Source organism: Macaca mulatta, chromosome 2 (assembly GCF_049350105.2).
Source record: "Macaca mulatta isolate MMU2019108-1 chromosome 2, T2T-MMU8v2.0, whole genome shotgun sequence".
Taxonomy (NCBI): domain Eukaryota; kingdom Metazoa; phylum Chordata; class Mammalia; order Primates; family Cercopithecidae; genus Macaca; species Macaca mulatta.
Window position 1 is genome coordinate 132,611,995 of NC_133407.1, and position 27,924 is coordinate 132,639,918.

The following is a 27,924-nucleotide window of genomic DNA, read 5'->3' on the forward strand; positions in this document are numbered from 1 at the left end:
GGCTAAATAACCTACCTAAACCATCTAAAACTATTTATTCAGCTCTCAGATGGAGATAGTCACCTTCTTACAATGCTACTTTGAGAATTATTATAGCACCTATATGGTGTTAAATTTTAGTTCCTTCACTTTCAAAATTGTAGGCTGCATCTGTAACTTTTCAGGTAGAGCATATAAATTTATTCCGTGTGGTTTTATAATAAAACTTATTTGTCAATTTGTAGCTAGAAAGATTAATGAAAACTTGAGTGACACATAAGTAACCAAAGAACATTTGAACAGAAAACTGCCTTCTAAGTCAAAAACAAGGAATGAGAACACATACTTGTTCTCATATTAAAATACTAGCACCTACTTTCTTAGTATTTGTGCTTAATTTTGTTTCAAGTTTTATTCACTTAAAAGAAACAAAAACATAGTCAGGCATGGTGGCTCATGCACTGACCAGCACTTTGGGAAGCTGAGGCGGGTCGATCACCTGAGGTCAGCAGTTCGAGACCAGCCTGGCCAATATGGTGAAACCCCGTCCCTACTAAAAATACAAAAAATTAGCCGTGCATGGTGGCAGGCGCCTGTCATCCCAGTTACTCAGGAGGCTGAGGCAGGAGAATTGCCTGAACTGGGGAGGCAGAGGTTGCAGTGAGCTGAGGTCACACCATTGCACTCCAGCCTTGGCAACAAGAGTGAAACTGTCTCCAAAAAAAAAAAATTATATTATTGATACAGCAAGTTAAATTAAACCAGTAAATTTTTACTATAGAAATCGCTGTAGCAAAAGTATTAAGAGAAATAAAAATTTGATGTAATTCTGCTACACATTTAAAAATTATTCCTATATTACCATGGAACTACTGATTACCTTCAATGTACTTTTAAAAACTTCAGTGAAAGAAGTATACAATATATGATTTTATTAATAAATAGTGCAAAAGCATCAGTGACAACTGTTTGAACATTAAATTTTTTAAACAGCCATGTCTTGGCATTAGTTAATATTGTGCATATTGGCCTCTATGGCACTACAAGTAAACAGATGAAAATATTGCCCATTTTCATGCACAGGTATTCAGCTATAACACCATTTACAAATTATTATGGACAAGATAAATTCTGCAATATTCATTTGGATGGCCACAATTAAATGAGTATTAAATCAAGAAATAGCCTATGTTCAATATACTCCAGATGTCGGATTGTAAAATTTAATGTTATTTAAAACTTAATTCTTTATTTTCTTTAAAGGGAAATCTTTTGTGTATTTGGGTGCTCAAATGAAAACTAGGAATGCATTCTTTGACCATAATAACAAAATTCACACAAAAGAGGGTGTATGCCTCCTCCTCTAAAAGAAGCAATACATTTGCTCATAATCTCTTTCTCCAGGTATCATTTCTCATATTATTAACGAAAATGCTTACAAGCACCAACACCAAAATTCTGTCTTCAAGGGCAAGTTACAAAGTTAAAAAAGAGTGGTTCATTATATAAAAAAAGACAAATCGCAGCAACACTATTGCTAAAAATAACATCAATTAAACTTCTTAGCATCCACAAAGTATATTATTTCCATAAGTTTTCTATTGTGTGGAGATTTTCCTTAAGAAGTAAAATGAAGTTTGAATAGTACAGTCTGTGGGGTGGTGACATCAGCAACCGCCAGTTCTTGTCCATCAACGAGCCCCAATTCTAAAACAGAAAAAATATAATTAATACAAGCAAAAAAAATCTCAACAGAAAGGATAATACACACATAAACAAACTATAGAGTATTATGGTCTAGAAAAACATGAAAATCCAATCCTCTTTAATCAGAGTAATATTTGATATCTTAGAGATTTTAAAATAATCTACTAAAAGAGCAATTAATTCTATTAATGTCTAAAGTTATAATTATTACCTGACCGTATACAAGGCATTAAGAGGAAATCTAGAACAAGCACTGACTACTTTCACCAAAAAGAGAGAAAAGGAAAAAAAAAACAATTAGTAAATACCCTATTTAAAATACCTTTCAATGTTTTGGAGAGATTTGGCCTTGTTCGTTCTTCAATAGAGGTTACCGACTAGAAAACAAAATTATTTTAATGTAAGACACATTAAAGTAAAATAAAACTTGATATAATTTTCTGAAAAAAATTAAAAATACACATTGATAACCTGTAAGTAAAGTGTTCTATTTTTTCCCTCTAGAGTGGCTGTAATGGCTGGAGATTTCATTTGCCTGAAGATTATGAAGAGAGAGAAGCATCAAACATCATTTTTATCAAAAGATAACGTTTCTAAGGTTTCAAAAATCACAAAGATGATTTTATGACATAACAAAAATCTACAATACTTACAAAGAAGCACTATTGGTTAGATAATCCAAAACCTCCTGTAGTTTAGCTGATGGAGAAAACTGAATATTTTGAGGAAGCTGGCTACAAGCTGGGCAGTTTTCCTACACACATAATACACAACAAATTACAGCAGCACATGTACCAATACTAGTCTCTTTATGAACAATAAAATAAAAATCAGGTTGTTTTATAATCATGCATATTTCCTATGAAAAAATTTTTATGCTTTAAAGCCTGGCTTTTCATAATAGACCATTTCTTTTAAATTACTTTGTTATAGAGTTATTTCAGGCTATAAAGCAAAAGATACATAATAAGTAGAGTTCTGGAAGTTAGAAAATGTATGGGTGACTTTGTTCAAATTTCTAACCAATAATATTTAAAAATCAAAATATGCATGATCAAAAATGTGTTAATACTACTAACCTTTCTTTCTGCTTCAAATGTGTATGTATACAGCCCATCTACATCATTGAACACTAAGTAATTATTCAAGGGAATGTATGCACTGTAATGAAAAAATGTTCATCTTTATATAATTGAACCAAGTCAAAACATGGATTTACATACATATTAAAAATGAAACCCATTACCTTGTGGCTATTTTAAAAACCTCAGTGGCACACACAGCTGAAGGGGGGAGAAAATACAGGTTCTTTAACTCAATGGAAATCAGGCATGTTAAAAGTCAGTTATAAATCAGAACAGATAAATCTACATTGGCTCTTCATTAAAAAAGATATATTCCAATTTTTAAAAACTGAGAAAGTAACAAATTTTATATTTGTTTTGTGTGATTCAAGTAATAGAGTAACATTACATGTTTTTCTTGTTTATCAGATTAATAAACGGCCTGCTTCAAATGGAACTAAAATGTCTCTTGACTGCAGAGAACTTAAGATATAATGTAAGAAAAAAATATGCAAAGTCTAATGGCTAGTTCTTTTTCGACAGCTTAGTTACACAACCCATCCAAGAAGATATCAAATTCCTACAACGTAAAAAAGCTGCAGCAACGTCAAAAACTAAAGGAAGCAAAATAAACTACGTGATGGCCTTTTTTTCCTCACCTGCAATGACGGCATTTGTGGAAGCTACTGCAGGAATGATTCTTTTTACTACCCCTGAAAAAATATATCAATTAAAATATGGTCATCTCTTTAAAATGAAAGAGTTCTCTTAAATTAGAAGGCATGATTATTAAATACCATTTTCTAAAACTTGATTTTTCAGACTTTCAAGCCAGAAAATAAATTTAACCATGAAACAATCTTTCACATCCCCATCATTTTGTAGTAAATTCAGAATCTTAAGCTACTGTAGCAAAGAAAACTCTCTCAAGTAAGTACTACAGAAAGGTGAAACAATAACATCATAAAAGTTAACAATTTAGAGTATTTACTATGTTCCAGGCACAATGTAAAGACTAAATAAGATATTATTTAATTTTAATAACATCCTCATGTTAATTACTCTGATTTTAAACATAAGAAAAGTGAGACTGAGAGAAATTTAATAATTTATCCACAGCTATATACTTAGCAAGAGGTGGGGATGGTATATAAACACAGATATTAACTGATACACCATGAAGAATAAGTGTTATCTAATTATTCCTATAGCAGTTTCAGTCATTTGATTCACAAACATTCACAAAAAAAGAAACGCTGCCCTTTATTATCTTTTACAACTGAGGCTACACAAAATATTAAGTACAGTTCTCTACTTCAATTCCACATTTTTCACGTCAGTATTATTCACATATTAGGAATAAACAAAGCTCCACGTTAAACCATTTTTTAAAAGTACAAAATAAATACTCCACTTTATAACTATATTTGAATTGTTCATTTTAGAAGACAAAAACTTCAGGAAAAAGTAGCCATATTATTTCAGAGTGTGAGGAAGCACTATAAGATGTGTTCCCAAGACTCCAAGTATAGGCAGGTTTCAAAAACTTAAGGAAAAACGGCAAGTAGTTAAGAAGACATGGAAGAAAGACAGTTACGAAGGCTGGAAAACTTTTTTAAAAAGTTGACTGTGACCATACGATTCTCTATAGTTTTGGAGAAGAGGAAATTTAAAAAGAGATAAACTGCATGATGGTTAAACTGGAAGCTCTCCAGTGAACCACATGTAGCAGGATGTACTGAAAGGAGGAAGTGGTAGTCACAAACAGTGAAGAGTATAAGAGATGCTGCCCAGTAAGAACATTGCCAAAATGGTAAGGACTCCCCTCTTTCTCCAACCCCTGCCACCCATACCCCTGCCCTTTGACCAAAAAAAGCTAGAGTGGGCAGAAAGGTAACTTTCTGTTACACTGAGAACAAGGGGGAAAATCACAGAACAGATAGAACCACGGGCTTGTGCAACTTCACTTCCAGTTCTCTTTCTGTACTCCTTGTTGAGGCCCTCATTCATCAGGCTAGAAAGTACACACCAAGCCCTGGTAAAAGGTAAAGAAGGATGAATGAGATTGCATATTAAAATGGGGAGTTTACAGTTCCTGATTAGCACACACTGAATTCATTTGTGAATTCTAACAATTAGCAAATATGTGTAACACATGCTGCAGACACCATTCTAGGTGTTGTGCACAGTAGCAGTGAAAAAAAGTATCTGCTCATATAGTGATTTCATTTTGGTAGGGGAGATAACACAAAAGTAAATACTTGGAACACCTCAGATATTGAAGGGTTCTATGAAGAAAATGAGGTATGTGTTAGAGTGAGAATGAAGGATGCAGCCCATTAGACAGAATGGTCAGGGAAGGCCTCCTTGGAGAGGTGACAATTTGAGCTGAAACCTAAGCCATGAGAAAGATACAGCCATGAAACGACCTGAGGAAAGAGCTGTTTGTAAACAACAACGGCAATGGTCCTGGTCCTGGGGCAAGGATGTAAGATAGTGTAAGTATGAAATATTCTTTGCATAGGAGAATGAGGCTACCATTAATTAGTTCTGAGCAATTACAAAAAAAATAGAATGGTGAATGGCTCAGAAGTCATTTCAGGTTGAATGATTAGGAAAACTAGCTAAGCAGACACCTAAGAGATGAGGAGTCAGCCTGAGGGGATCCAAGGAAAGGAACTGGGGAGTATTAAAGCTCTAAGGTACAAATGAACTTGGTGTGTTCAAGAAACACAAAGCAGGTCAGTGTAGTGAGAATGCAGAGGGCAACAAGGATTAAGTATAAAATGGAATTTTAAAATGATGTTATGAGATCAGTAAATATAAGGAAACAATCACAGGAGAGAAATGGCAGATTTTCAAAAAGAAGACAAAGCTCATTCTGGTGAATTTGGTAATGATCTTGGGCAAAATTCTAAAAAAGGAAACTGTAACTAGATTGGAAACATGGATCACTACAATTGAGCATGACTGGTTACTAGACAAATCATGTTGGAGTAGCCTCATTTGGCTACTATGACTAGCTTAGCAACTCAGGAAAATGCAAAAGATAGTATACCTAGGCTTCAGGAGAGGATCTGGAAAGGTTTTTCATGACATCCTCGTGAACAAGATAAAGAAATACAAAGTACTCAAGGAGGTCTGATGAACAGAATGAGATAAACCTAAAAGGGCCTGGCCAGAAGTATGATTCAGATGTCTGTTCTCAGACAGTTCAGTCTTATTACAATTTTTAATCAATTATTTGAAAAAGAAATAAAAGATATAATTATCAAAACAGGAAACTAGAAACACCAGGTAAGTTGGCAGAATACATATAAAGAGAAAAAAGCAGGTTGAATTTTAAGAATATATTTGCAAGGACCTATACTTGGATATTAAGAAAAAAAAAAAAGACACTCCCCAAACTGCCAAGTTTATAATAGGCAGATGTGGCTTAGCAATTGTATATGTGGACAAAACATCCAGCTTTCAGTGGCTAGTAACATCAAAGAATCGAAAGTAGAGCATCAATGTAAACAACGAACAAACAATAACATAAATACCTGCTCTCCTTTAAGACTGCATCAGTTATCAGAAGTCTATTATCTAAAATACGACCAGTCACATAATGCTGCATGCTGGCCTGAACAATTAGGAAAAGTTGTTTTCTCTAACTATATTCCAGTTAACCAATATGGATAGCTGGAATATGATTAGAGAAAAACAACATGAGAACCTGAAGTTGTACAACATATCAAAGGGTTGGATATAGTTTGGATATTTGTCCCCTCCAAATCTCATACTGAAATGTGATCCCCAGTGTTGGAGGTGGGGCCTAGTGGGAGGTGTTTGGACAATTAGGGCAAATCCCACATGCATGGCTTGGTGCGCTCCCTGCGATATTAAGTTCATGCAAGAGCTGGTTGTTAAAAGAAGCCTGGTATTGCCTCCTCTCTCTCTTGCTTCCTCTACTGTCATATGACATACCTTGCCATCTCCCTTAGCTTTCACCATGAGTAAAAGCTTCCTGAGGTCTCACCAGAAGCCAAGTAGATGTTGGTGCCATGCTCACACAGCCTGCAGAACCATGAGCCAAATGAACCTCTTTCCTTAATAAATTACCCAGTCTCAATTATTCCTTTATGAACTAATACAGGGTTAAAGAAAGTAACTAGGGAGGTTTATGGCACTGATAAAAATGTGCAAAGGATGTGATCACTGTCCTCAATATATTAAAAGTTATTACTTAAAAGGGAATTAGATTGTATATGGTACTGAGACAACACTCAGACCAAACCAAAGACGATTTCCATTTTTTTGTTTGTTTGGTTTTTTGAGACGAAGTTTTGTTTCTTGTTGCCTGGGCTGGAATGCAATGGCGCAATCTCAGGCTCATTGAAACCTCGGCTTCCTGGGTTCAAGCGATTCTCCTGCCTCAGCTTCCTGAGTAGCTGGGATTACAGGCATGCACCACCACACCCAGCTAATTTTTTGTTTTTAGTAGAGACAGGGTTTTGCCATGTTGGTCAGACTGGTCTCGAACTCGTGACCTCAGGTGATCCGCCCGCCTCAGCCTCCCAAAGTGCTGGGATTACAGGTATGAGCCACAGCAGCTGGCCTGAAGACAATTTCTGTTCAATATATAGAAACTTGCCTAACAGTCCTGTTCAAATGTGAAACAGACTGTCTCTAGGAGGTCATGAATTCAGTGGAAGATAAAGTGGACAGTTTGACTTGGATGACTTACAGCCTAAGTAAGTAAGATTCAATAAATTTATTAAATTCCCCCTAGCTAATAAGTACTATAATTACATGGTACCTTTACTGAACTTCAAGTGGACGGTACTGTCTAAACTCACTTACCAATTATTCTCCTGAAAGCATCCCAGCCCTAAGTCATCCCAACATCATAATTCATGACAATTCACTGACTTACCTTGAGTGAGTCTATACGTAACACCCCTAATATTATATTGTGATGCTCTCTCTAGGGATTTTTGGAAAATCCATTGTATATGTTCAGGATCATCTCCATCTAATGGAACCCCTTCTGTTTAAAAAAAAAAAACGAAGAGAGAGAGAGAGAGAGAGAGAGAGAGAAAAGACAGGAATATGTAATCATAAAACAGTATGTTTTTAATGAAATTATCCAAAGGAATAATATAGAAAAAATACGTATTTTATGTAATCCTAGATTATTAAATTAGGTTTATTACCTCCAAAAGGCTGCTCCTTAGGCCACTGCAACATCCTTACATACTCAATACAGTGTTCTGGTAGCCTGGGCATAGATGCAATGGTGCACATGGGAAAATTAACCTAAAACCACAGTTTGTCCTTTTTAGTGAATTTTAAATGATGAATTATTTTAAAATGCAACTTCCAGTTATGATCTAGTTCTTAACAGTTTCATATAATTTGTTTCAACTCAAAATATTGTATACCATTAAAAATGCCTCTCAAACTAATATAGATTATCTGAGTCCCGTCACTTAGGTTGACGTGCCCATAAAGACAGGTTTGCCTTACATTTACAAGGTATATAAAATTTAAGCTTTGTTAGACTATGAGAAGAAAACTACTGAACAGATTCTCAAATATGAAGACCTTGTTATGTTTACCTAATATTTAAGTATAAAACAAACCAAAACAAAGGCAAATTCAGAGCTAAGTGAATCCCAAGTGAATACTCATAAAATTGTTTACATTTATTATTCAAAATTTCAACTGTTCTTTAAAGCGGGTATGTAAATCAAAAAGCCCCATCCTTGGAAAGATCATTCTCATCCCTGGTATCTTTATTTCCCTGAAATAAATACAGGTGAAAACCACATAGATTACAGCTTGACATCAATATACAGCTTTGTAATTCTACTTGATATCTACTCCCCAAATAAAAAATACAAATAAAGTATGAAAGCAGAATAGTATCAAAACAAGGTACTCGGTTCATATCTTTCCTCAAATAGAGCAGAATTTCATATTTTATCTTTCTTCTTAGTGTAATTTTTAAAATACAGCTACCTCTAATTAAAAGTTCTAAATATTAACTAGACTTAATAATTAATCCCTAATTCCATGCCAAGATACTATAAAAGAAATACAGGTGCTTTTTTGATTACCTGTGGTGGATAAAGTTCCAGCGTGCATTCGATACAAGCAGTCATTCCAGGCAGAATCACCCGGGCATTTCCTTTAAAACCTTCTGTCCCCCCATCTATCAAAGGGACAATGGAGCTTGGATCTAAGACACCATCTTCATAATTTAGAAGCGATATCTAGGAAAACAATTTGAAGGGCTTTAATGGAGAAGGGGATAAGAATTCAAAAGAAGAAGTATGCTTTCAAGTAATTCTATGAGTCGGTTGTGCTATTGAATACCAATGTATCAAATCAAGGGATTATAATATTAACAATTTGTGTCTTCACCTGAAAACCAATGACTGGCAATAAACAATGAAGTAAATATACTTAATTCAAAATTAAACTCTGATTTTTCAAAAATATGATATCAATTCTAATTTTGCGGATGTGAAGCACAGCAGCAAGAACTTCAGAGAACTATAACAAAACCAAAGTCTTTACCAGCATGCCATTTATCCATCTTCTGGCAATGATAGAGTCCAGTCCACATACAATAATATGAAATTCTACAAAAAAAAAAAAAAAAAAAAAAAGCAACTTTAGTTTTTAAATATGCAGTTGCATGATGATCTTTCAATGTAGATTCATCAACTGCAACAAATGTACCACTCTGGTGCAGGATGTTGATTAGGAAGGTTGTGTGTTTGTGGGAAAAGGAAGCTCCAAGCTCTATGAGAACCCAAGTTTTCAAAAATTTTCTGTTCAATTTTGTTGTAAACATAAAACTGTCCTAAAAAATAAAGTTTACTAATAAAAAAAAAAAAAAGCACTTGCAAAAAATAATTTGCACTTTCTAAGAAACAAACAAAAAACCACAAGCACTTTTTATTGTAATCCCACATACGCTCTCAGAGTTCCTATTCCTTGAGTGAACTCTCATTCAGGTCAGCATAGAAAATTGTAGCTAGTCATGTCAGCTAAAACTAGCACTCTCTTTTCAGTCTATCAGCAACATTACTGAAAAGCCAACTGTGAGAGAGGAAAGCAAGTGAAGAAACAGCCTTCAAATAGCTAGCAATATTCGAACAGCTACCAACTAAAAAATTCTGAGAATCTAGTGAGCATTTAATTTCAAGTAAAAAACTTACGTCGATAGAAAGTGTCGTTAAAATCTTGAATCTTGTTGAAATGTCTGAATATAAGTAAAGGAACTTAAGCGGCTAAGTTTTAATTTCTAAAATGAATTTGACAATGCCATAAGGAACACACTCTGCGTATATTTAAAACAAGAAATAAGTAATCAATGTTCACATCAGTGGAATTCAAGGAATCTGACTAAATGAACACAACTCTCCTTTCTGACAAAACTTTTCTGCCATTCCTCCCCTAACTACTTACTTTTTCTCATTCCTGAACCCCCATATCATTATATTTATGCCTTTGGTAGGAGGTATACTTTCTACTTTGCTTTGGTTTTTGTATAAAACCGTAAGTCCCAGGAAAGCAGAATGTGTATCTTCAATCATCAGCATCAAGAAGAGATGCAATAAATGTTTTAGTGAAGGAAAGATGCACATTATAGTTCCTATTTGCTAGGTGATTTTAAGAGTTACTGCAAAGCTCATTTTTTTAACATACACAAAATTTCAAAGCTTTTTCAGGTGGTAAAGATTTTACTGTTTTTATTTTTTGTGGGGAGGAGACAAAGTATGAATTTTTTCTACCTTTCTCATTTAACTCAGTTTTCAAGTTTCCCTACCAAACCCTTGCCAGTCTTCCCATCCCTGGAGGCTAAAAAGGAAACCCCATTCAAAATTGACTGTGGGTGAGTCAATATAGCACTTAACGTTTTAATAGCACATGTGTGCAAAAACTTTTACTTTTTCTAATGAATGGAGCAATTGTTTAATAATTTATAAATTATGCTACTTCTCTAAAGTGAAGATAAATAGTCCACTATAAATTTTTTAAAAGCAATACAGAGAAAAAAGGGACAATCCATGCTTCCTCTAGATTTTTAATTCTTGCCTACAAATAAAGCTATGAACAATAATTTCAATTCTAGCCCTCAGCCATTCAGACCTCTATTCCCTTTGAATACTAGGCAAGCAGGAGACCGAAGCTACAGCTACAAAGAGGTCAAAAAACAACACAAACAGTGGAGGAATGACAATCAGGGAACCAAGAGTCAGACTAAGAAATCTAATCTGGATTTCTAGAAAATACCCAAAGTTTCCCAGACCCACATAATGGGGATAGACTAACTGAGTGCCCCCCACTAACCAACCCACCCCCACCAACTCAATTCTTCCTTTTTCCCTACAGGGGCCTGTATTTGCATTTTTAAGCTCTTTATTTTGAAATAATATAGATTTCAAAATAAGTAAGTTGCATAGACAGTATAGGTAGGTACCATGCACCTTTCCGTTACATCTTACTATAGTACAGTACCAAAACCATGAACAGAACATTGGTACAATGTGTGTTTATAATTCTGTCATTTAAACACACATAGATTTGTGTAACCACCACCCCAGGCAACACACATAACTATTCTACCACAACAAAGATCTCTCTCTTGCTATGTCTTTATAGTCAGTCAGACCATTCCTCACCTCCATGCCTAGTCCCTGGTAACCACTAATCTGTGCTCCATCTCTATATTTTTTTTTTCTTTCTGAGACAGGGTTTCACTCTGTCACTCAGGCTACAGTGCAGTGGCACAATCAAAGCTCACTGCAGCCTCCACATCCTGGGCTTAACTGATCCTCCTGCCTCAGCCCCCTAAATAGCTGGGACTACAGGCATGTGCCACCATGCCCGGCTAATTTTTCTAGTTTTTACAGAAATAGGGTCTCATTTGTTGCCTAGGCTGGTCTCAAACAATCAGGCTCAAGTGATCTTCCCGCCTCAGCCTCCCAAAGTGCTGGCCTGAACCACCACACCCAGCCATCTCTGTAATTCTGTAATTTCAAGAATATTATATAAACAGAATCATGTAGTATACAACCTTTTGACACTGGCTTTTTTTTTTTGGTCTAATAGCTGTATAACAGTATCGCTCATGGTGGTCTTGGTTTGATGTGAAATATCTTTTCATGTGCTTTTGTCATCCTTTTTAGTAAAATATCTCTTCCTATCTTTTGTCTATTTTCTAATTGAATTTTTTTTTACTGTTGAGTTTTTAGAGTTCATTATATACTCTAGATATGAGTCCTGTCAGATGCTTTACAAGTATTTTCTCCAGTCTGTGGCTTTTCTTCATCCCTTTAAGACAGTCTTTCACACAGCAAGTTTTTAATTCTGATGAAGTTCATTGTAGCAATTTTTTCCTTGTATTGGTCATGCTTTTACACAAAATTATTTTAATTTTTTAGAGATGATGCCTCACTACATCATGCCCAGGCTGGAATGCAGTGGCTATTCACAGTATGACCACAGCCTACTATAGCCTCAAACTCCTAGCATCAAGCAATCCTCCCACCTTAGCCTCCCAAACAGCCAGGACTCTGTAGTGGTGTGACAAAAGCTCACTGCTTCCTCAGTGATCTGCACCACCATGCCCCACCTTTTACAGGTCTTGCTTTTGATGTGGCTGACCTAAGCACTCTCCACCAAACCCTAAAGTTCTATCATTTTATGGTTTTTTTTTTTTTTTTGAGATGGAGTCTCACTCTGTCACCCAGGCTGGGGTGCAGTGGTGCGATTTCAGCTCACTGCAACCTCAGTCTCCCAGGGTCAGGCGATTCTTCCATCTCAGCCTCCTGAGTAGCTGGGATTACAGGTACATGCCACTGTGCCCAGCTAATTTTTGTATTTTTAGTAGAGATGGGGTTTCACCATGTTGCCCAGGCTGATCTCGAACTCCTGACCTCAAGTGATCCACCCACCTTGGCCTCCCGAAGTGCTGGAATTACAGGCATGAACCACCATGCCTGGCCCATTTTACATTTTATATTTATACCTATAATCCATTTTGAGTTAATTTTGTATAAGATGTTTAGGTCAAAATTCATCTTTTGCCTATGGATATGAAATTGCTCCAGTACAATTTGTTGAAGACTATGCTTCTTCCATTGAACTGTTTTGCATCTTTATCAAAAACAAATTGGCCATACTTATATGGGGCTATTACTGGCTTCCCTATTCTGTTCTAGTCATCTATATATCCCTCTGATAATGCCACTGAGTCTGGATTACTACAGCTATATAATAAGTCTACAATTTGGATAGTGATTCCTCCCACTTTCTTTTTCAGAACTGTAGTAGGTATTCCTTTGTTTATGTAAATTTTAGAAGAAGATCATCTGTATCGACAATTTTGCTGGGATTTTAATAGAAACTATGGTATATATGTATACAAATTTACAGAGAAATGACATCTTTACTATATTTAATCTTCCAATCTTTGAAGATGGACTATCTCTCCATTTATTTAGATTTTCTTTGATTTCTTTCATCAGCAGTTTGTAGTTTTTCACTATATAAATCTTACTTAGCTTGTTAGTTTACATCTAAGTATTTATTTTTATTTGTAAGCACTTGTAAATGGCATTGTATTTAACGTTAGTTTTCACAAGTTCACTGGTATGTTGATTTTGAATTCTGTGGGACTTCCTACATAGAAATCACATCTTCTGACTTTCTATAAAATGCCAAAAGTTCTCCAGATCTAAATTCAAACTACAGTGTAAATACTCCTTTTTAAAGACATATTTATTGTAAAAATAAATTTACTCTTAAGTACCTTCCATTTGGCTAATACTATATTGACTGTCTACTCTGTCTGCTACTATAAGGAAACAAAGATTAATTGGATCCAGTCTAGGAATTTACACTCTAGTAAAGGAGATATGTAATTGACACTGATTAAGGGCAATAATGCAAAATAAAGTAGATGATGAAACAGGCTTTATAAACTTAAGTTAAAAATCAGGGCCAAAAAAATACTTATATAACCGTAAAGAAAAGACTGGAAGAATAGATAGCAAAATGTTACCAGCAGTTATCTCGGTAATAAAGTTACTACTGCTGATTTTTTTTTCCCTCTTGCTTATCTGTATTCTCTTTTAAATATCTCTTATAATAAAGGAAAAAAGCTTTTAAAAATTAAGAATTTTCTTTTTGTCAAAAGGATACGGAACTACATTGCAATTAGGAACTCTGTCATTTAGAAATTCTGCAGCAACTTCAGCCTTAGGTCTTCCAATATCTTTAGGCCTACAGGAAAAATATTTAAATTATAATTCATATTATAAATCTATATGATCTACATAACTTATTTTCAAACATAAAAATAAATTCACAGTAAGTTTACTTATAGGAAATTTAGAAGGAATATTTTTGCCTAAGTATTTTGATTTCAGTAATAACTTTTGGTAAACGGTCACTTAACCTTAAATGTCAACGCTTGCTGACGGTCCAAATTAACATGACAAGTCTAATTAAGTATTGCTTTAATTAAGTGAAAATCTGAACAGTGTTCTTCCTCCCAGATAAAGCATAATAATGCTATGATTCCTGGCCACTTTCCACTGTAAAAAATTATCCCACTCTTAGAGCTTAGAACCTTATGGTGTTACTCCGCAGGTCTTGGCTGAAATATACACAATAAGATTCATCCTTGGGATGCAAGAACCTTCATTTATCCCCTTCTTCCTGTGTGTGCTGATTAAGCAGCAAACTTTGTGTCCCCTAAGGAGCTACATGAAAAAAAAAAATCTCACTGAACTCTATATAAAATGGAAAAAAAAAAAAGAAGTTGTAACCATGTTTTTTTCTTTTTGAGATGGAGTCTCACTCTGTTGCCCAGTCTGGAGTGCAGTGGCACGATCTCGGTTCACTGCAACCTCCACCTCCCAGGTTCAAGCAATTCTCATGCCTCAGCCTCCAGGTAGCTGAGATTACAGGCGCCTGCCACCATGCCCAGTTAGTTTTTATATTTTTAGTAGAGACAGCATTTAGCCATGTTGGTCAGGCTGGTCTCGAATTCCTGACCTCAGGTGATCCGCCTGCCTCAGCCTCCCAAAGTGCTGGGATTACAGGCGTGAGAAACTACGCCCAGCACCATGTTTTTAAAGAAAGAATAATTCCAAAAGTGTCAGATAAAATTGCAAATGTTACTATTATATCAAAGAAGCTGAATATATAAAGCCTCAAAAGGTCACTCTTAAATAATAACCACACATATGGATAGGAAAGGATATGAATTTCCTCCTCTAAGTTCTATACAAATGGTATTTTCTTTCCTAATATTTCCATATTCTCCTCAGAGAAATCACTCCACGTATATAATAAGAACATTATTACTTTTTTCATAACATATTTGTTTGTTATATATACGTCTATGATACCCACTAGACTATTATTTGGATGAAAGTGACCATGTTCTTACTCTCTTCATATTCCTTCATATCTAGCAGAGAGTAAATACTTTTAAAATAAATGAAAATAATAAATCGTGTGCTTAATAGAAAAAAAATCTGGAATTTCAAAGAAAAACACTTTAGCATGTCAATTTTTCTTTTTTCTGAGACATAATCTCGCTCTGCTGCCCAGGCTGGAGTGCAGTGGCGCAATCTCGGCTCACTGCAGCCTCTGCCTCCCAGGTTCAAGCAAATCTTCTGTCTCAGCCTTCAGAGTATAGCTGGGACTATGGGCATGAGCCACTACGCCTGGCTAATTTTTGTATTTTTAGCAGACATGGGATTTCACCATGTTGGCCAGGCTGGTCTCCAACTTCTGACCTCAAGTGATCTGCCCACCTCAGTCTCCCAATGTGCTGTGCTTACAGGCATAAGCCACCGTGCCAGGCTAAAGCACTGTTCTTTTTTGATTCAAAACATTTGGTAAATGTTTTATCCTCACTTTGTACTAACTTACATAGAAAAGGCCCTGTCATAAATCAAAGAACTTAATTTCAGTATTGCATTCAATGGCTCTGCACACAGAAAGCTCCTTAGGTATGTAAAAGGGATAAAGCAGACTTCTAAGATTATTTTAAGTAATATATTCTATGTGCTTTTACAGCAGATCCCAAACAAAAGAACTCCTAGATGGTTTCTGGGAACTGTTTGTTAATTTAGCATTCCAGGATGAAGCGATCAGATTGCTCCACCTCAATAAAATGGCCTTTCACACACATCATCCTTGCAGGACACTCTGCCCAAATTATTTAACGTTGAACACAAGAATCTACCCTGAGGTTGTTGAGATTAAATGAATAATATGGATAGTTTAGAAGTACTTGCTACATATCATTATTACCATCTTCAACCATTTTAGCCACAAATTAAAGGGTATGGCCTGTATCAATAACCAATCAATTCAGTGGTATCTTTTTCAGAGCATTCACAACTCAAAATTTGACAAGCTGGACAGAGCCCACAAACTTTGCTATAGAGAAGGGAAATTTCAAGGGTTAAAAAACAAACAAAAAATAAAGCTTACGAGTTAAACATAAAGGTCACACTGCAATTACACTTCATTAACTTGACTTATTTTAATCCATACTTCAGTCTCATTAAGATATTCCACAAAGATAATGTAGAGGTTTTATGCCTATCCAAAAATTTAATGTTACCTTTTTGGCTAGCTCAACTTTATTCTATATACCCAGAACAATTTGAGCACTGTCAGTAACAGACGCAAACTTACTAACTAGAGAGAGAAAATAAAAGTCCTTATCTCTATGTATCTGTATCCTTTGACTAACAAATACATGCTTTTACCTAAGCTACTCAAACCCCCTCAATATTACATACTAAATTCATGAATGAACATTTCTTCATGTCTGGATACATGGCCTACTTCAGTTTTTGTTTTTCGGGTTTTATTTATTTATTTATTTATTTATTTATTTATTGAGATGGGGTCTTGCTTTGTTGCCCAGACTGGATTACAGTGGCATGAACACAGTTCACTGCAGCCTCGAGATCCTGGGGTCAAACGATCCTCCCACCTCAGCTTCCTATGCAGCTGGGACCACAGGTGCACAACACCATAGCCGGCTAATTTTTTTATTTTTTTGTAGAGACGAAGTCTCCCTTTGTTGCCTCTTGGGCTCAAGCAATCCTCTTACCTCAACCTCCCAGTGTTGGGATTACAGGCAAAAGCCACCATGCCTGGCCTCTACTTCTGTTCTTAAACTCATCTTTAACAAATCACTCCTTGATGTTCTCTATATTCCATATATGCCTAAGGTAACCATCCCTCTTTGTTCTACTCCAACTGGTTCTGGTTTTTCTCTCCTCGATTTTCCATTTTCTTTCCCCTTGTAGGAAAAGCTCAAACTCTTTCCCAACTTTATTGCTCTAGTCACCATTCAAACCTTGGCTCACAAATCCCCGCCAATCTCTCACTAGGGCCTAATACTCCAGCCAGTATTCTCTTCTGACATCAACTAGAGGAAGAGCTACCGTTCTTTTCTTTCTTCAGAGCACAGTTAACCTGAGGATATTCCCCAAAATCACATAAACCTTTGGAAGGAGACCTCTTTGAAAAAACAAAAACATGTATTTGTTTACATAACTACTATCACCAAGATGCCGGAAATTTTCTTACAAAACTTTACCTAAAATGGGAGTAGTAGTTTTGTTTTTTTTTTAAATAAAATTTGTATTATCCTCTCAGTCATTTTTAAAAATTAGTAAACTGCAATGTACAAGTTCAAATGATTATCAGAGCTTAAAAAAAGAAAACCACTAAGATATTAAAACTTACCTAAATAAAAACTGCCTATTTAGATTGGAAACATCTATAGTGTCCATATCTATAACATGAATCTGTCTAAAACCAGACAAGGCCTGTGGGAACAAAAACAATCCAATTAAGCAGAAGTTTCCTCACATTTAAATATGTTAATATTTGTTTTCAATGTAGTCTTAAGTCTACAAATTCCCAGTAATAAATTCTGTGTAATTGTATTCAATGGCTGAAAAAGAGTCTTGCCAGGTATATAAAATTCAGAGTTCTTGAACAGGTCAAAAGTGTACACTTACTTAGTTTCAAATAATCTATAACCAAAAGAGAACAACTCAAAATTTATACAGATTAAAACTATTTTACATATGTATATAATTCCATAAACACATCTGTAAAATTTGTTGCTTCACTGCTATTGATGGATACTTTAATTTTACTATGCTTGCTATTATTTTTTCAAAATAATTATTAAAAGCAATTCCTACAAGCTTTATCTTAGTTTACTTAACATTAAGCATGCCACAATTCAGAAATGGTAACTATTATAAGACATATAAAAACACACACATAGGTAGACTGTATATGTAAAAGGAATATCTTAAAAGACACTGAGTCAAGAGCAAGCAATTTAAAAAGTAGGGAAAGGCAAAAAACAAAAAACCTGTTAGGTTTCAATAACAATGCCATGAATTCTAATACTACAACCACATTCAAATTTACCAGCAGATGTAAAAAACTGAAAAAAATAAGTCTCAATAACTAATTGATTTTCTGGTCTTGGTCAGTTTACTTAGATGATCAAATAACTTGACAATAATTTCTCCATTTTTCTGTACCCCTTTATGTACCAAGAGATCTTTAAGACTTATCCATATTTGTGCTTTCAAAGTCCTGACTGTTCTCAAACTTTAGCCCCAACCACTCCACAGAAACTGTACTTGTCAAGGTCACCAATAACCTCCGTGTTGCTAACTCCAATGACCAATTCTCAGTCTATCTGACCTTACCTTTCTGAGGTATTAGGTGGGGTGGGTCACTTCCTCCACCCTAAAACATGTTCTTCATTTGGTCACCACACTCATGAGAATTTGAACACTTTTTAAAAATTGCTTTCCAGTTCATTCAGTTTTCCTCCTACTTTACTGGCTAGAATTCAGAGCAGCCTTGTGCTTTGTTCTGGTGATCTCAGATGATCTTATAAGATACAGACCATCTAGCAGACATCTCAGACTTAACAGTTTCCAAAACCAAACTTGATCACTCTTGCTCACCACAACAACCAAATCTGTTCTTTTCCAGATCTTCCTCATTGCAGTAACTCCATCTTTCCAGGTGCCCGCCCCCAGAGCAAAAACTCTGTTGTATCGTCCTTGATTCCTCTCTTTCTCTCACAGCACACCACCAATCCATCAGTTAATCCTGTTGATTCCATCTTCAAAATATATCCATAATCTGACCACCTGTCACCACCTCCAATGCTACCATCCTGTTCCAAGTCACATTGTCTCTTGTCTAGAGGACTGTAATAATCTCCTAATTAGTCTGTTTCTTCCCCCTCCCTGCTCTTCCCTTAGTCTATTCTCAATGCATCAGCCTCAGTGATCTAGGTGAAAAGTCAGTCAAGTCTCTCATTGCATAAATCTCTCCAATGACTTCATGACTCAGAGTAAAAGCCAGAGCACTTACAATAACCTCCGAAGTCTTTTGCGATATCCACTCCAAGCTCCTCCATCTCCCATTATCTCTCTGATATGGTCTCCAAAAATGCTCCCCCAACCCACTTCTGCTCTAGCTATGACAGCCATCTTGCAGTCCTTGAACAAACAGGAGTGCTCCACTTCATAGCTTTGTACATGCTATTCTCTCTAACTAGAATATTCTTCCTACAGATATCTGTATGGCTCATTTGCTCACCTTCGTACTCAAACAGCACCTTTTTGTAAACCTTTTCCCTTCACACCATTTGACATACTATATACTTACTTTTTCATTCAACTAAAATGTGAGCCCACCAATGCAAACATCTCTATTTGTTCAATGCTGTATCTTCAGCATCTAAAATGGTGCTTGGCATATGGGGGAGGAGGCTCAATAAATATGTGCTCAACCAGTATTATTATTATTGTTGTTATTATTATTATTATTATTATTTGAGGCAGAGTCTCGCTCTGCCGCCCAGGCTGGAGTGCAGTGGTGTGATCCGGGCTCACTACAAGCTCTGCCTCCCGGGTTCACGCCATTCTCTCGCTTCAGCCTCCCGAGTAGCTGGGACTACAGGCGCCTGCCACCACACCCAGCTAATTTTTTTTTTTTTTTTTGTAGTTTTTAGTAGAGACAGGGTTTCACCGTGTTAGCCAGGATGGTCTCAATCTCCTGATCTTGTGATACACCTGCCTCAGCCTCCCAAAGTGCTGGGATTACAGGCGTGTGCCACCGTGCCTGGCCTAATATCATGTTCTTTTTCATTAGAATGAGCCTTTAGGGGGCTTACAATGAATTAAATAAGCAAAACAAGGAGTCAAATTGAAAACCCTTAGTTTTCCTCTTTTGTGTAAAAGATTACTATAATGCAATAAAGAACAGGGCCAGTCCTTAAAGTTGCTTGGTGACTAATCTTCAGATCTAATCTTCAATTATTTTACACTTAAAATTAGTAAATATCACATTTGCAAATATTGGCTTCAAAATTTAATAAGCTTTAGGAAACTTTTATAGGTACATTTATAATACCTAACAAAAACCAATGCCCATCCTCCATAAACCCTTTCCTTCTATACGTCTTTGGTTATCACACTGCTAGAGTATTTATGTTTGATACGGTACTGTCATTTTGGCATCCCACCACAGAGTATTATCATACAGACTGCTATTCATTTCATGTGAAATTTATCTCCCCAGTAACTTCAGATTCATTGAAGACAGAGACCATGATGACATATAATCCCCACAGAACCCAGCAAGGCATTAAATACAGTGAAGTATATTTAAACTTTTACAACTTCACTCAAGTGACATTAGTGTTTCTTAATAAAACTAATGTGGCTATGTTTATATTTAAACTTTAAACCCCTTGGCCAATTATTAGGGTCCTCCATCTGGCTGTGACCTGCTTTATGTTCTAAAGAGTCTATTCCAGCATTTCCACTTTTCTACACAGCAATGAGAAGCCTAGCATATAACTCTAAACCAATTCTGCCTCTACTCATTTGTGTTACATAAACTCATGAAGATTTATGAAAAGTTATTTTGTGATTAGAAAAAGTCAAGGAAACCAATTAATTAAATCAAATTGTATACTTAATTTACTTCCAAATATATGGAAATAAGTTCAGTAAAGGTTTAGCTTTCCCAAATCTTAGGTGTCCACAATTGTCTTACTAGGTCATATAATGACCTAATGGTTCACTGAAAAAGAACACTTAACTAAGAACTGATGACCTGGATTCAATTCCAGGCACATAGCTATAATCCAGAAAAACTTCAGCAAGTCAGTCAGCATCTCTAAACCTCAATGTCTCCCTCTATATTAAATTGGGCAATGCCTTAGCCGCCTAGCTGGGTTATTTGGGGAAGCAAAAGAAATAATAAATTATTTGAAACTATACATTAAAATATGAATTACCAGTTTTGTTATTTACTTCACTGAAGTTAGGAGCGTTTTGCCACAGGAAGAACCAAAATTTGTTTGTTAAAGATCAGAGAAAAAAATGGAAGTATGAAATTTTATCAATAACCTTATAGGTGAGAGCTTTAGAATTTAAAAAGTTCCAAAGTTCTACCATTTTAATTACTATTTGGAATTTGACATGCTAAACTTATCTAACAAAGGCTCAAGAGAAAAGGTTAATAATCACAAGAAATTTCCTAGTATGACAGATAAGTAAGGTTTACTTATCACAAAGAAGAAAAAAATATGTATTTATATATATGTGTATATTACCAGATTTTTCAGGAGCTCACATCCTAAGCCGCCAGCTCCAATGACTAGAACTTTACATGTATCTAACAAGAACTGGAGAGACTGTAAAGAATGGAAAGGCATATTAAAAGCTGGGTGATAACCACAAGGACTATAAATAAAGCAATAAACTTTAAAATGGTTTCTGATGTTTCCATGAAAAAATGCAATTAGGAAAAAGAGCAGACTTTGTATTTGATCAATTATTTGAAATTTATGAATTCTATCGAACCAGGAATTCTAAAACTCTAATGATTTCAGAAGTTTCAATGTTAATTTTTTTTTTTTTTGAGACGGAGCTCACAGGCTGGAGTGCAGTGATATGACCTCAGCTCACTGCAACCTCCACCTCCCAGATTCAAGTGATTCTCCTGCCTCAGCTTCTCCAGTAGCTGGGATTACAGGCATGCACTACCACGCCTGGCTAATTTTTATATTTTTAGTAGAGATGGGGTTTCACCATGTTGGCCAGGCTGGTCTCGAACTCCTGACCGCAAGTGATCTGCCCACCTCGGCCTCCCAAAGTGCTGGGATTACAGGCAAGAGCCACTGTGTCCAGCCGTTAATGTTTTTAAACTGCCTTTTATTGTATGAAATTAAAAGGCTATTTTTAACAAGGAAAATTATCTCTAGTTTGTTTTTTAAATTTTGGAAAGGGATACAGAACATCAAATTCAGTTATTTAACTGACTTCCCAAAAATATAAAAGTTTAAAAATTTTAAAAACAGAAGATCAAGCACTGCCCCAGGTTTTTAAAGGACTAAAACAATAAGGTAAAAAGAGTAACAGGGCTGGGCACTGTGGCTCACACCTGTAATCCCAGCCCTTTGGGAGGTTGAGGTGGGCGGATCACCTGAGGTCAGGAAAGACCAGCCTGGCCAACATGGTGAAACCCCGTCTCTACTAAAAATATAGAAAATTAGCTAGGTGTGATGGTGGGCACTTGTAATCCCAGCTACTCGGGAGGGTGAGGCAGGAGAATCACTTGATCCTGGGAGGCAGAAGTTACCATGAGCCGAGATCCTGCCATTGCATTCCAGCCTGGGTAACAAGAGCAAAACTCCATCAGGTGGGGGGGGGGGGGCGGGGTGGGGAGAGTAACGGCTGTTTTTTTTTTCTTTATGAGACAGAGTCTCACTGTGTCACCCAGGCTGGAGTGCTGTGGCATGATCAGAGAGCTCCATGCAGCCTCCACCTCCAGATGCAGTCAAGCAATCCTCCCACCTCAGCCTCCTGAGTAGCTGAAACCAAAGACATGTATCATCATGCCCAGCTAATTTTTTTTTTTTTTTTTTTTTTTTAGAGATGGGTTCTCTCTATGTTGCCCAGGGTGGTCTGGAACTCTTGGGCTCAAGTGATCCTCCCGCCTTGGCCTCCCAAAGTGCTGGGATTACAGGCATGAGACACCTTACCTGGCCAACATCTCCTTTTGAATAAAGTGAGCAAAACTCACAAAACATGAGATAGACAATTCCTTATCAGCAGAAATACAATCATTTAACAGAAGTAATAATCTTAAATTATCAGGCAAAAAAAAAAAATTTAGAAGCACAAGAAAATATGGTGTATTATCCAAAGAAAGACAGAATTAATGCTTTCAAATCTTTTTTTCTTTTTTTTTATTTGTAATGCTTTCAATTCTGCCCAGCATTAAAGGAGAAAGTTATTCAGATGAGACACTGGGCCAAACCAAGAGTTTGCATGTTATTTTATAGGAGTAACACAATATTTCTATTTCAAAATATTATCTTTTTATAAATACAAAAGGACATAAAGATGTGCTATAGAGTACTTTTCCCTACCCTGTAATAAAAAAATAAGTCACATATAACTGAACACTTGCCTTAAGACACTATCAGTCCAAAATTCTATGCCTCTATTATTTAGTACTCACATAATTCTTAACATGCAATTAATTATACTCAAAGCTAAGATGTTCATTCCAATTCAATTCCAAAATTTAAATAAGCACATCTATATTCCTATCAAAATTAATTTCTCACAGTAGCACTACAAAAGGGGAGTATGTTTCAGAAAGCATTTTAAACTGAAATTTTAAATTTTTACATGAGGTCATAACGTTATTTTTCTCACGAAAACTTTCAACTTATATTACATGAGAAATGTGATGCCTCAAATAGTCATTCAAACAAAATCAGCTGTGAATATTCAATTTCATATTTTAAGAAAAATTTAGTTTCACAAAACAATTTTATTAGTATTTTCATTGTAAGAGCAAATTAAAAAGGAAGCATTCTATTAGTTTTGAAACATTAAACTATTAGAGCAGTTATTTAAAAATAAACGTTTCTCACTTCAGTGCTCGGTTCGAAATCAGGGTGTGTGAAGGGTCCAGATCGCTCGAGGAACTTCTTTACATGGTTCCAGCGACCTTCCCAGTCTCCAGTGTCCCCACACCCACCATCAACAGCCATTCTGCACAGAACACAGTAAATTCAGCTGCAAAGATCAGTACGAAAAAAAAAACACCTACAACTATTATGGTATTCCCAAATGAAAAGGTAACCACACCAGACCTGCTCAAATAAAAAGGGAAATATTCAACGTGATTATGTTTATGCTTTGAAATTTTTTCTTGCCTATTATACAATTCACTTAAAGTTAAGACCTGCATGTTTCTATTTTTATTTCACCCAATGGATGAAATAAATCAGTCTACATGTTTTTGGTTTCCTAAAGAAATCCAAGGTCCAACTTAGGATATTGGTCTGTGTGAGAAATTGACTTCTCTACATTTGGTATTTACAAAAAAATCACTGCAAACTTCCTCAATCTGTTGCTTCAACACACTTGCATTAGGAAATATGAGATACAACAGAGAAAAAAAGTCACACTTTGAGAATTTTGATGCTTATGTGTCTGATGCAAATTTAGTATTTATGTGTCCTTTCCAAAGGTGTAATATAAAAATCATTTTGATGCGAGGACTTTTCACACACTTTTCTCAGAAATAGAGGTTATTTTTTCTTTTTCTTTTTCTTTTTTTTTTGAGACAGAGTCTCACTGTGTTGCCCAGGCTGGAGTGCAGTGGCATGATTGCAGCTCACTGCAGCCTTGCCCGCCTGGGCTCAAGCGATTCTCCTTTTCTCAGCCTCCCAAGTAGCTGGGCCTACAGGTACGTGCCACCATACCCAGCTAATTTTTGTATTTGTAGTACAGACAGGTTTCGCCATGTTGCCCAAGCTGGTCTGGAACTCCTGAGCTCAAGTAATCCGTCCACCTCGGCCTCCCAAAGTGCTGGGATTACAGGCGTGAGGCCACCGCACCTAGCAGAGGTCCTAATTTATTAAATAATCTCTTAATACTGTGAGGCGGCTTTTCTTGCCACTAAACACAAAGTTTTAGGTTACAATTACGCCACAGATAGGCATATAGATAGGCAGATAGAAACCTTTTAGAACGTACAACAGAATAAGGTGGGACTCCGCTACAAAATGCATCTATTTTATAATTCGTGTAAGATTCACGTTTGGCTGTGATTATTTTTAATTTTCTAATTTCCTATAACCCCACGGTTTCTACCGTCAAATATATTAGTAATATCCAATTTTTACAAAAGGGACCAAGAAGTATTGCCTAGCAATAAAAACCATAGGTTTGATGTCAGAGCTGTGTAGGGTTCCACGATCAACAGCACTGTGACCTTGAGCAGATTATTCATAGCCATAAACCTCATCTGTAGGCCGTTCATAGCTACTTATTTCGGCCATGAGGAGAGAGAATCACATAGCAGACTCAGTACAGTACATGGGATATGGTAAGCAATGTTTGTGATTTCATGTAAAAGTGGGAGGGAAATAAAAGGCAGGAAAGAATGTGAAATTAAGTTTGTCATTCCAGTCCTCTTGCAGCTGAAATTCAACTATCTGAGGGACATACATAAAGACCAAAGCACTGCTACTGGGAACTGGCACGGAAATTACAAACTCACCATAACCAATGCAAGAGTATTTTTTCCCCGCCCAGGCAGGGAGGGGAGTAAATTTTGTGGCGCTGGCCAGGTTAGAAAACACTTCGATTAAATCTGTCTCACCAGCAGAGAACTAAGCATCTGATAAGAAACAGGTTGTGTAGTAAGTGGGAAAAATAGGCTGTTTGAGGTCAACAACCTCTTTTAAGAGTCAATTATTTTGCCAAAATGACTGGAGTGGTTAGCACAATATCTGACATGTAGAGTTATCATTAAAAGTTTGCAATTAGTACTACTGTCTCAGTGTTTGCAAAAGGTCACAAAACGGTCTTGTGCCCTTTTCCTGTGTGTTTAAGGTAGATTGCCTTTTCACAGGGTCACGGCTCTGACAATTTGGGATGGAGGAAGAGGAGTGCACAAGGGTCCTTCCTCAAAATCTTTACGTCAGGTACCCCGGAGGGCCCCTGCAAGAGCTGGGGCAGTGTAGCCTGGCCCCGATGCCCGCACCGGGCAGAGACCGGGAGCGGCCCGCCAGGCCCCCGGGGTTGCGGGACGGGGATCAGGGGATGAGGCCGCGCGGCCTGCGCTCCGGGTGTCCCCCTCCCAGCCCCCCGGGCCCGCTGCGGCTGGTCCCCTAGGCCTGGGGTGGGGGGAGGCGGGGGTCCCCGGAGAGGGCCCCGGCCTCCCGGCAGCACTAACTTCTCAGCCAGCAGCTCCTCTATTCTCCTTCTTTTCTTCTCCCTAAAAGAGAGAATAAAAGAAGGGTCAGCATCGCGCTACACACTGGGCGCCGCGAGGGGAGGGGGGCGAGGGGACGGGGCGGGGGGTGAGGGGATCCCGGTGGCGGCGGCAACCGCCCACCGCCGCGCTCTCTCACAACCCAGCCCAGCCCTGCGCGTCTGCAGAGCCCCGGTACTTACGGCTCCTCGCCATCCGCCATATTGTTCTCCGCCTCTTCCCAGGTGCCCCCGCGCGGCGGGGCGGGGAGGAGAGGGACAGGCAAAGTGGGGAGGGGCGGGGCCGGCGAAGCGGGGAGGGGCGAGGCCAGGAACTGAGCCGGCAGGGAGGGGCGAGGCTGACTGCTGTCGGGCTCCCGTGGGCTTTAAAGCCTTGCCCTGTAATTATAATCTTAATTACCTACGCTTAATTAGGTAAGTCTTATACAGTGCATAATGTTGCTCTGCAGCGTGAAAATGTAGATAACACATTATGCGTTTATACAAATTATATGTTAATACGTAATTATATAAAATATTGGTATATTCTATGAAAAACTCCTGAAGAACCATCCCAATATGCCACAGCTTTCCTCCGGGGGCAAAGATCAAGGAAAATTTTCACTTTCTGCTTTTCAGGATGGTTCCAAAGTCTTTGCCTTTATAAGTACTCACTTGAATAATAAATTTATCTAAATCAGTTTACAGTGGTAGGGTGGGAGATTATTTTCTTTGTACAAATCAGCATTAATATTTTCATGTCACATTCTGTTTGATAAGTTCAGCGGAAACGAAATGACTTTTAAAAACTTTTTTCCTGAGACAAATGTGTATATTTAGATACAAAGAAAAAAGTATAAAGGAAAACAATCACAAAAATCAAAAAATAAAAGTTTCAATTATTTTCTTCTAGAGTCAGAAATACAAATATACACTGTGAATCTGAATGGCTGGGTAGAGGGAAATGATCATGTTCAAAAATGTATATATATACATACACACACATCTCCTTTTATGGAGTGGGACAAGAATGAGATTTGGAATCAAAAGTAACTGATTTTAAATTCTTCGCAGTTATGACCTATGAGACCCTTAGACACTTCTATTTCTTCATTTGTAAAGTAGGCATAACACTATTCACCTTGTGAGACTGGTAATTAAGTCAAATCCAGAGTGGCTCTGAAAATACAGTTTCTGATCAACGTCACTGGGGAATTTTTTTACACAAATTTTCAGCCCCCCTCCTCCCCCACCCCCACCACCCTCCTCCCCACCCCCGTCCCTGGCCTTCTGCAAAGCCTGGGGTTATTCTCCCTGGTAAAGTTTGAGAGCCACTGAAATGGGGTACATAAAGCCTGATGGGTACTCAGTAAATGTAGCTGCCGTTACTACACTGTGATATTTAATCTCCTCTTGTCCTAGTTTTCAGTGAACCTTAAGGAAAGCTTGTCCTTTATGGTCCCTCAATTAGGTTCAGTTCAATAGCATTCATTGAGCTGAAAGTCAGTGCCAGGCAGTGAGTGTGGGAGTAGAGTTCGCAGTCCATATCAAGAGATACCAGCCTCCTTCTGCATCACGTGTCTCAGCATCAACTATGAAACCATTTTTTCTTGGCCAGACAACTCCACAGATGGTTTCACTGAGGATTTAACCTCAGTGCTTATCAAAATGGGCTCTTGTAGTCTGAACCCCCAACAATACTGGATACCCTTTGATTAGTGGTAGTGAGCATTACAACTGTCTCAGATGGCGAAAAACAGCAGGCACCTTAAGGCCACCTAGTCCAGTCTCACCCATTT

At 37.1% G+C, this 27,924-nt stretch overlaps 1 protein-coding gene across 4 annotated transcripts; it reads right to left on the bottom strand.

The window, feature by feature from the left end:
• Positions 1-896: 896 nt before the first annotated feature.
• On the bottom strand, positions 897-26,371 carry UBA3 (ubiquitin like modifier activating enzyme 3). Of its 4 annotated transcripts, NM_001265961.1 has the most exon segments (18): positions 912-1,686; positions 2,009-2,063; positions 2,158-2,221; positions 2,340-2,440; positions 2,766-2,847; positions 2,933-2,969; positions 3,410-3,463; positions 7,669-7,782; positions 7,949-8,051; positions 8,855-9,010; positions 9,318-9,382; positions 9,965-10,008; positions 13,956-14,036; positions 17,538-17,620; positions 21,460-21,540; positions 23,794-23,914; positions 26,109-26,150; positions 26,330-26,371. In NM_001265961.1, coding segments are annotated over 18 exon segments (1,392 nt in total). In that variant the 5' UTR covers positions 26,350-26,371; the 3' UTR covers positions 912-1,597.
• Between the last annotated feature and the right edge of the window lie 1,553 nt (positions 26,372-27,924).

Bases quoted from the DNA above. Each gene is read 5' to 3' on its own strand.
- UBA3 (XM_015130400.3), bottom strand. From the start codon at position 26,349: ATGGCGGATGGCGAGGAGCC. The intron at 10,009-13,955 runs GTATCCTTTTGA...ACTTATATTCAG, and splicing joins CCTAATTGCAATGTAGTTCC to ACATTTCAACAAGATTCAAG. The intron at 1,687-2,008 runs GTATTTTAAATA...TTTCTGTTTTAG, and splicing joins TCTCTCCAAAACATTGAAAG to AATTGGGGCTCGTTGATGGA.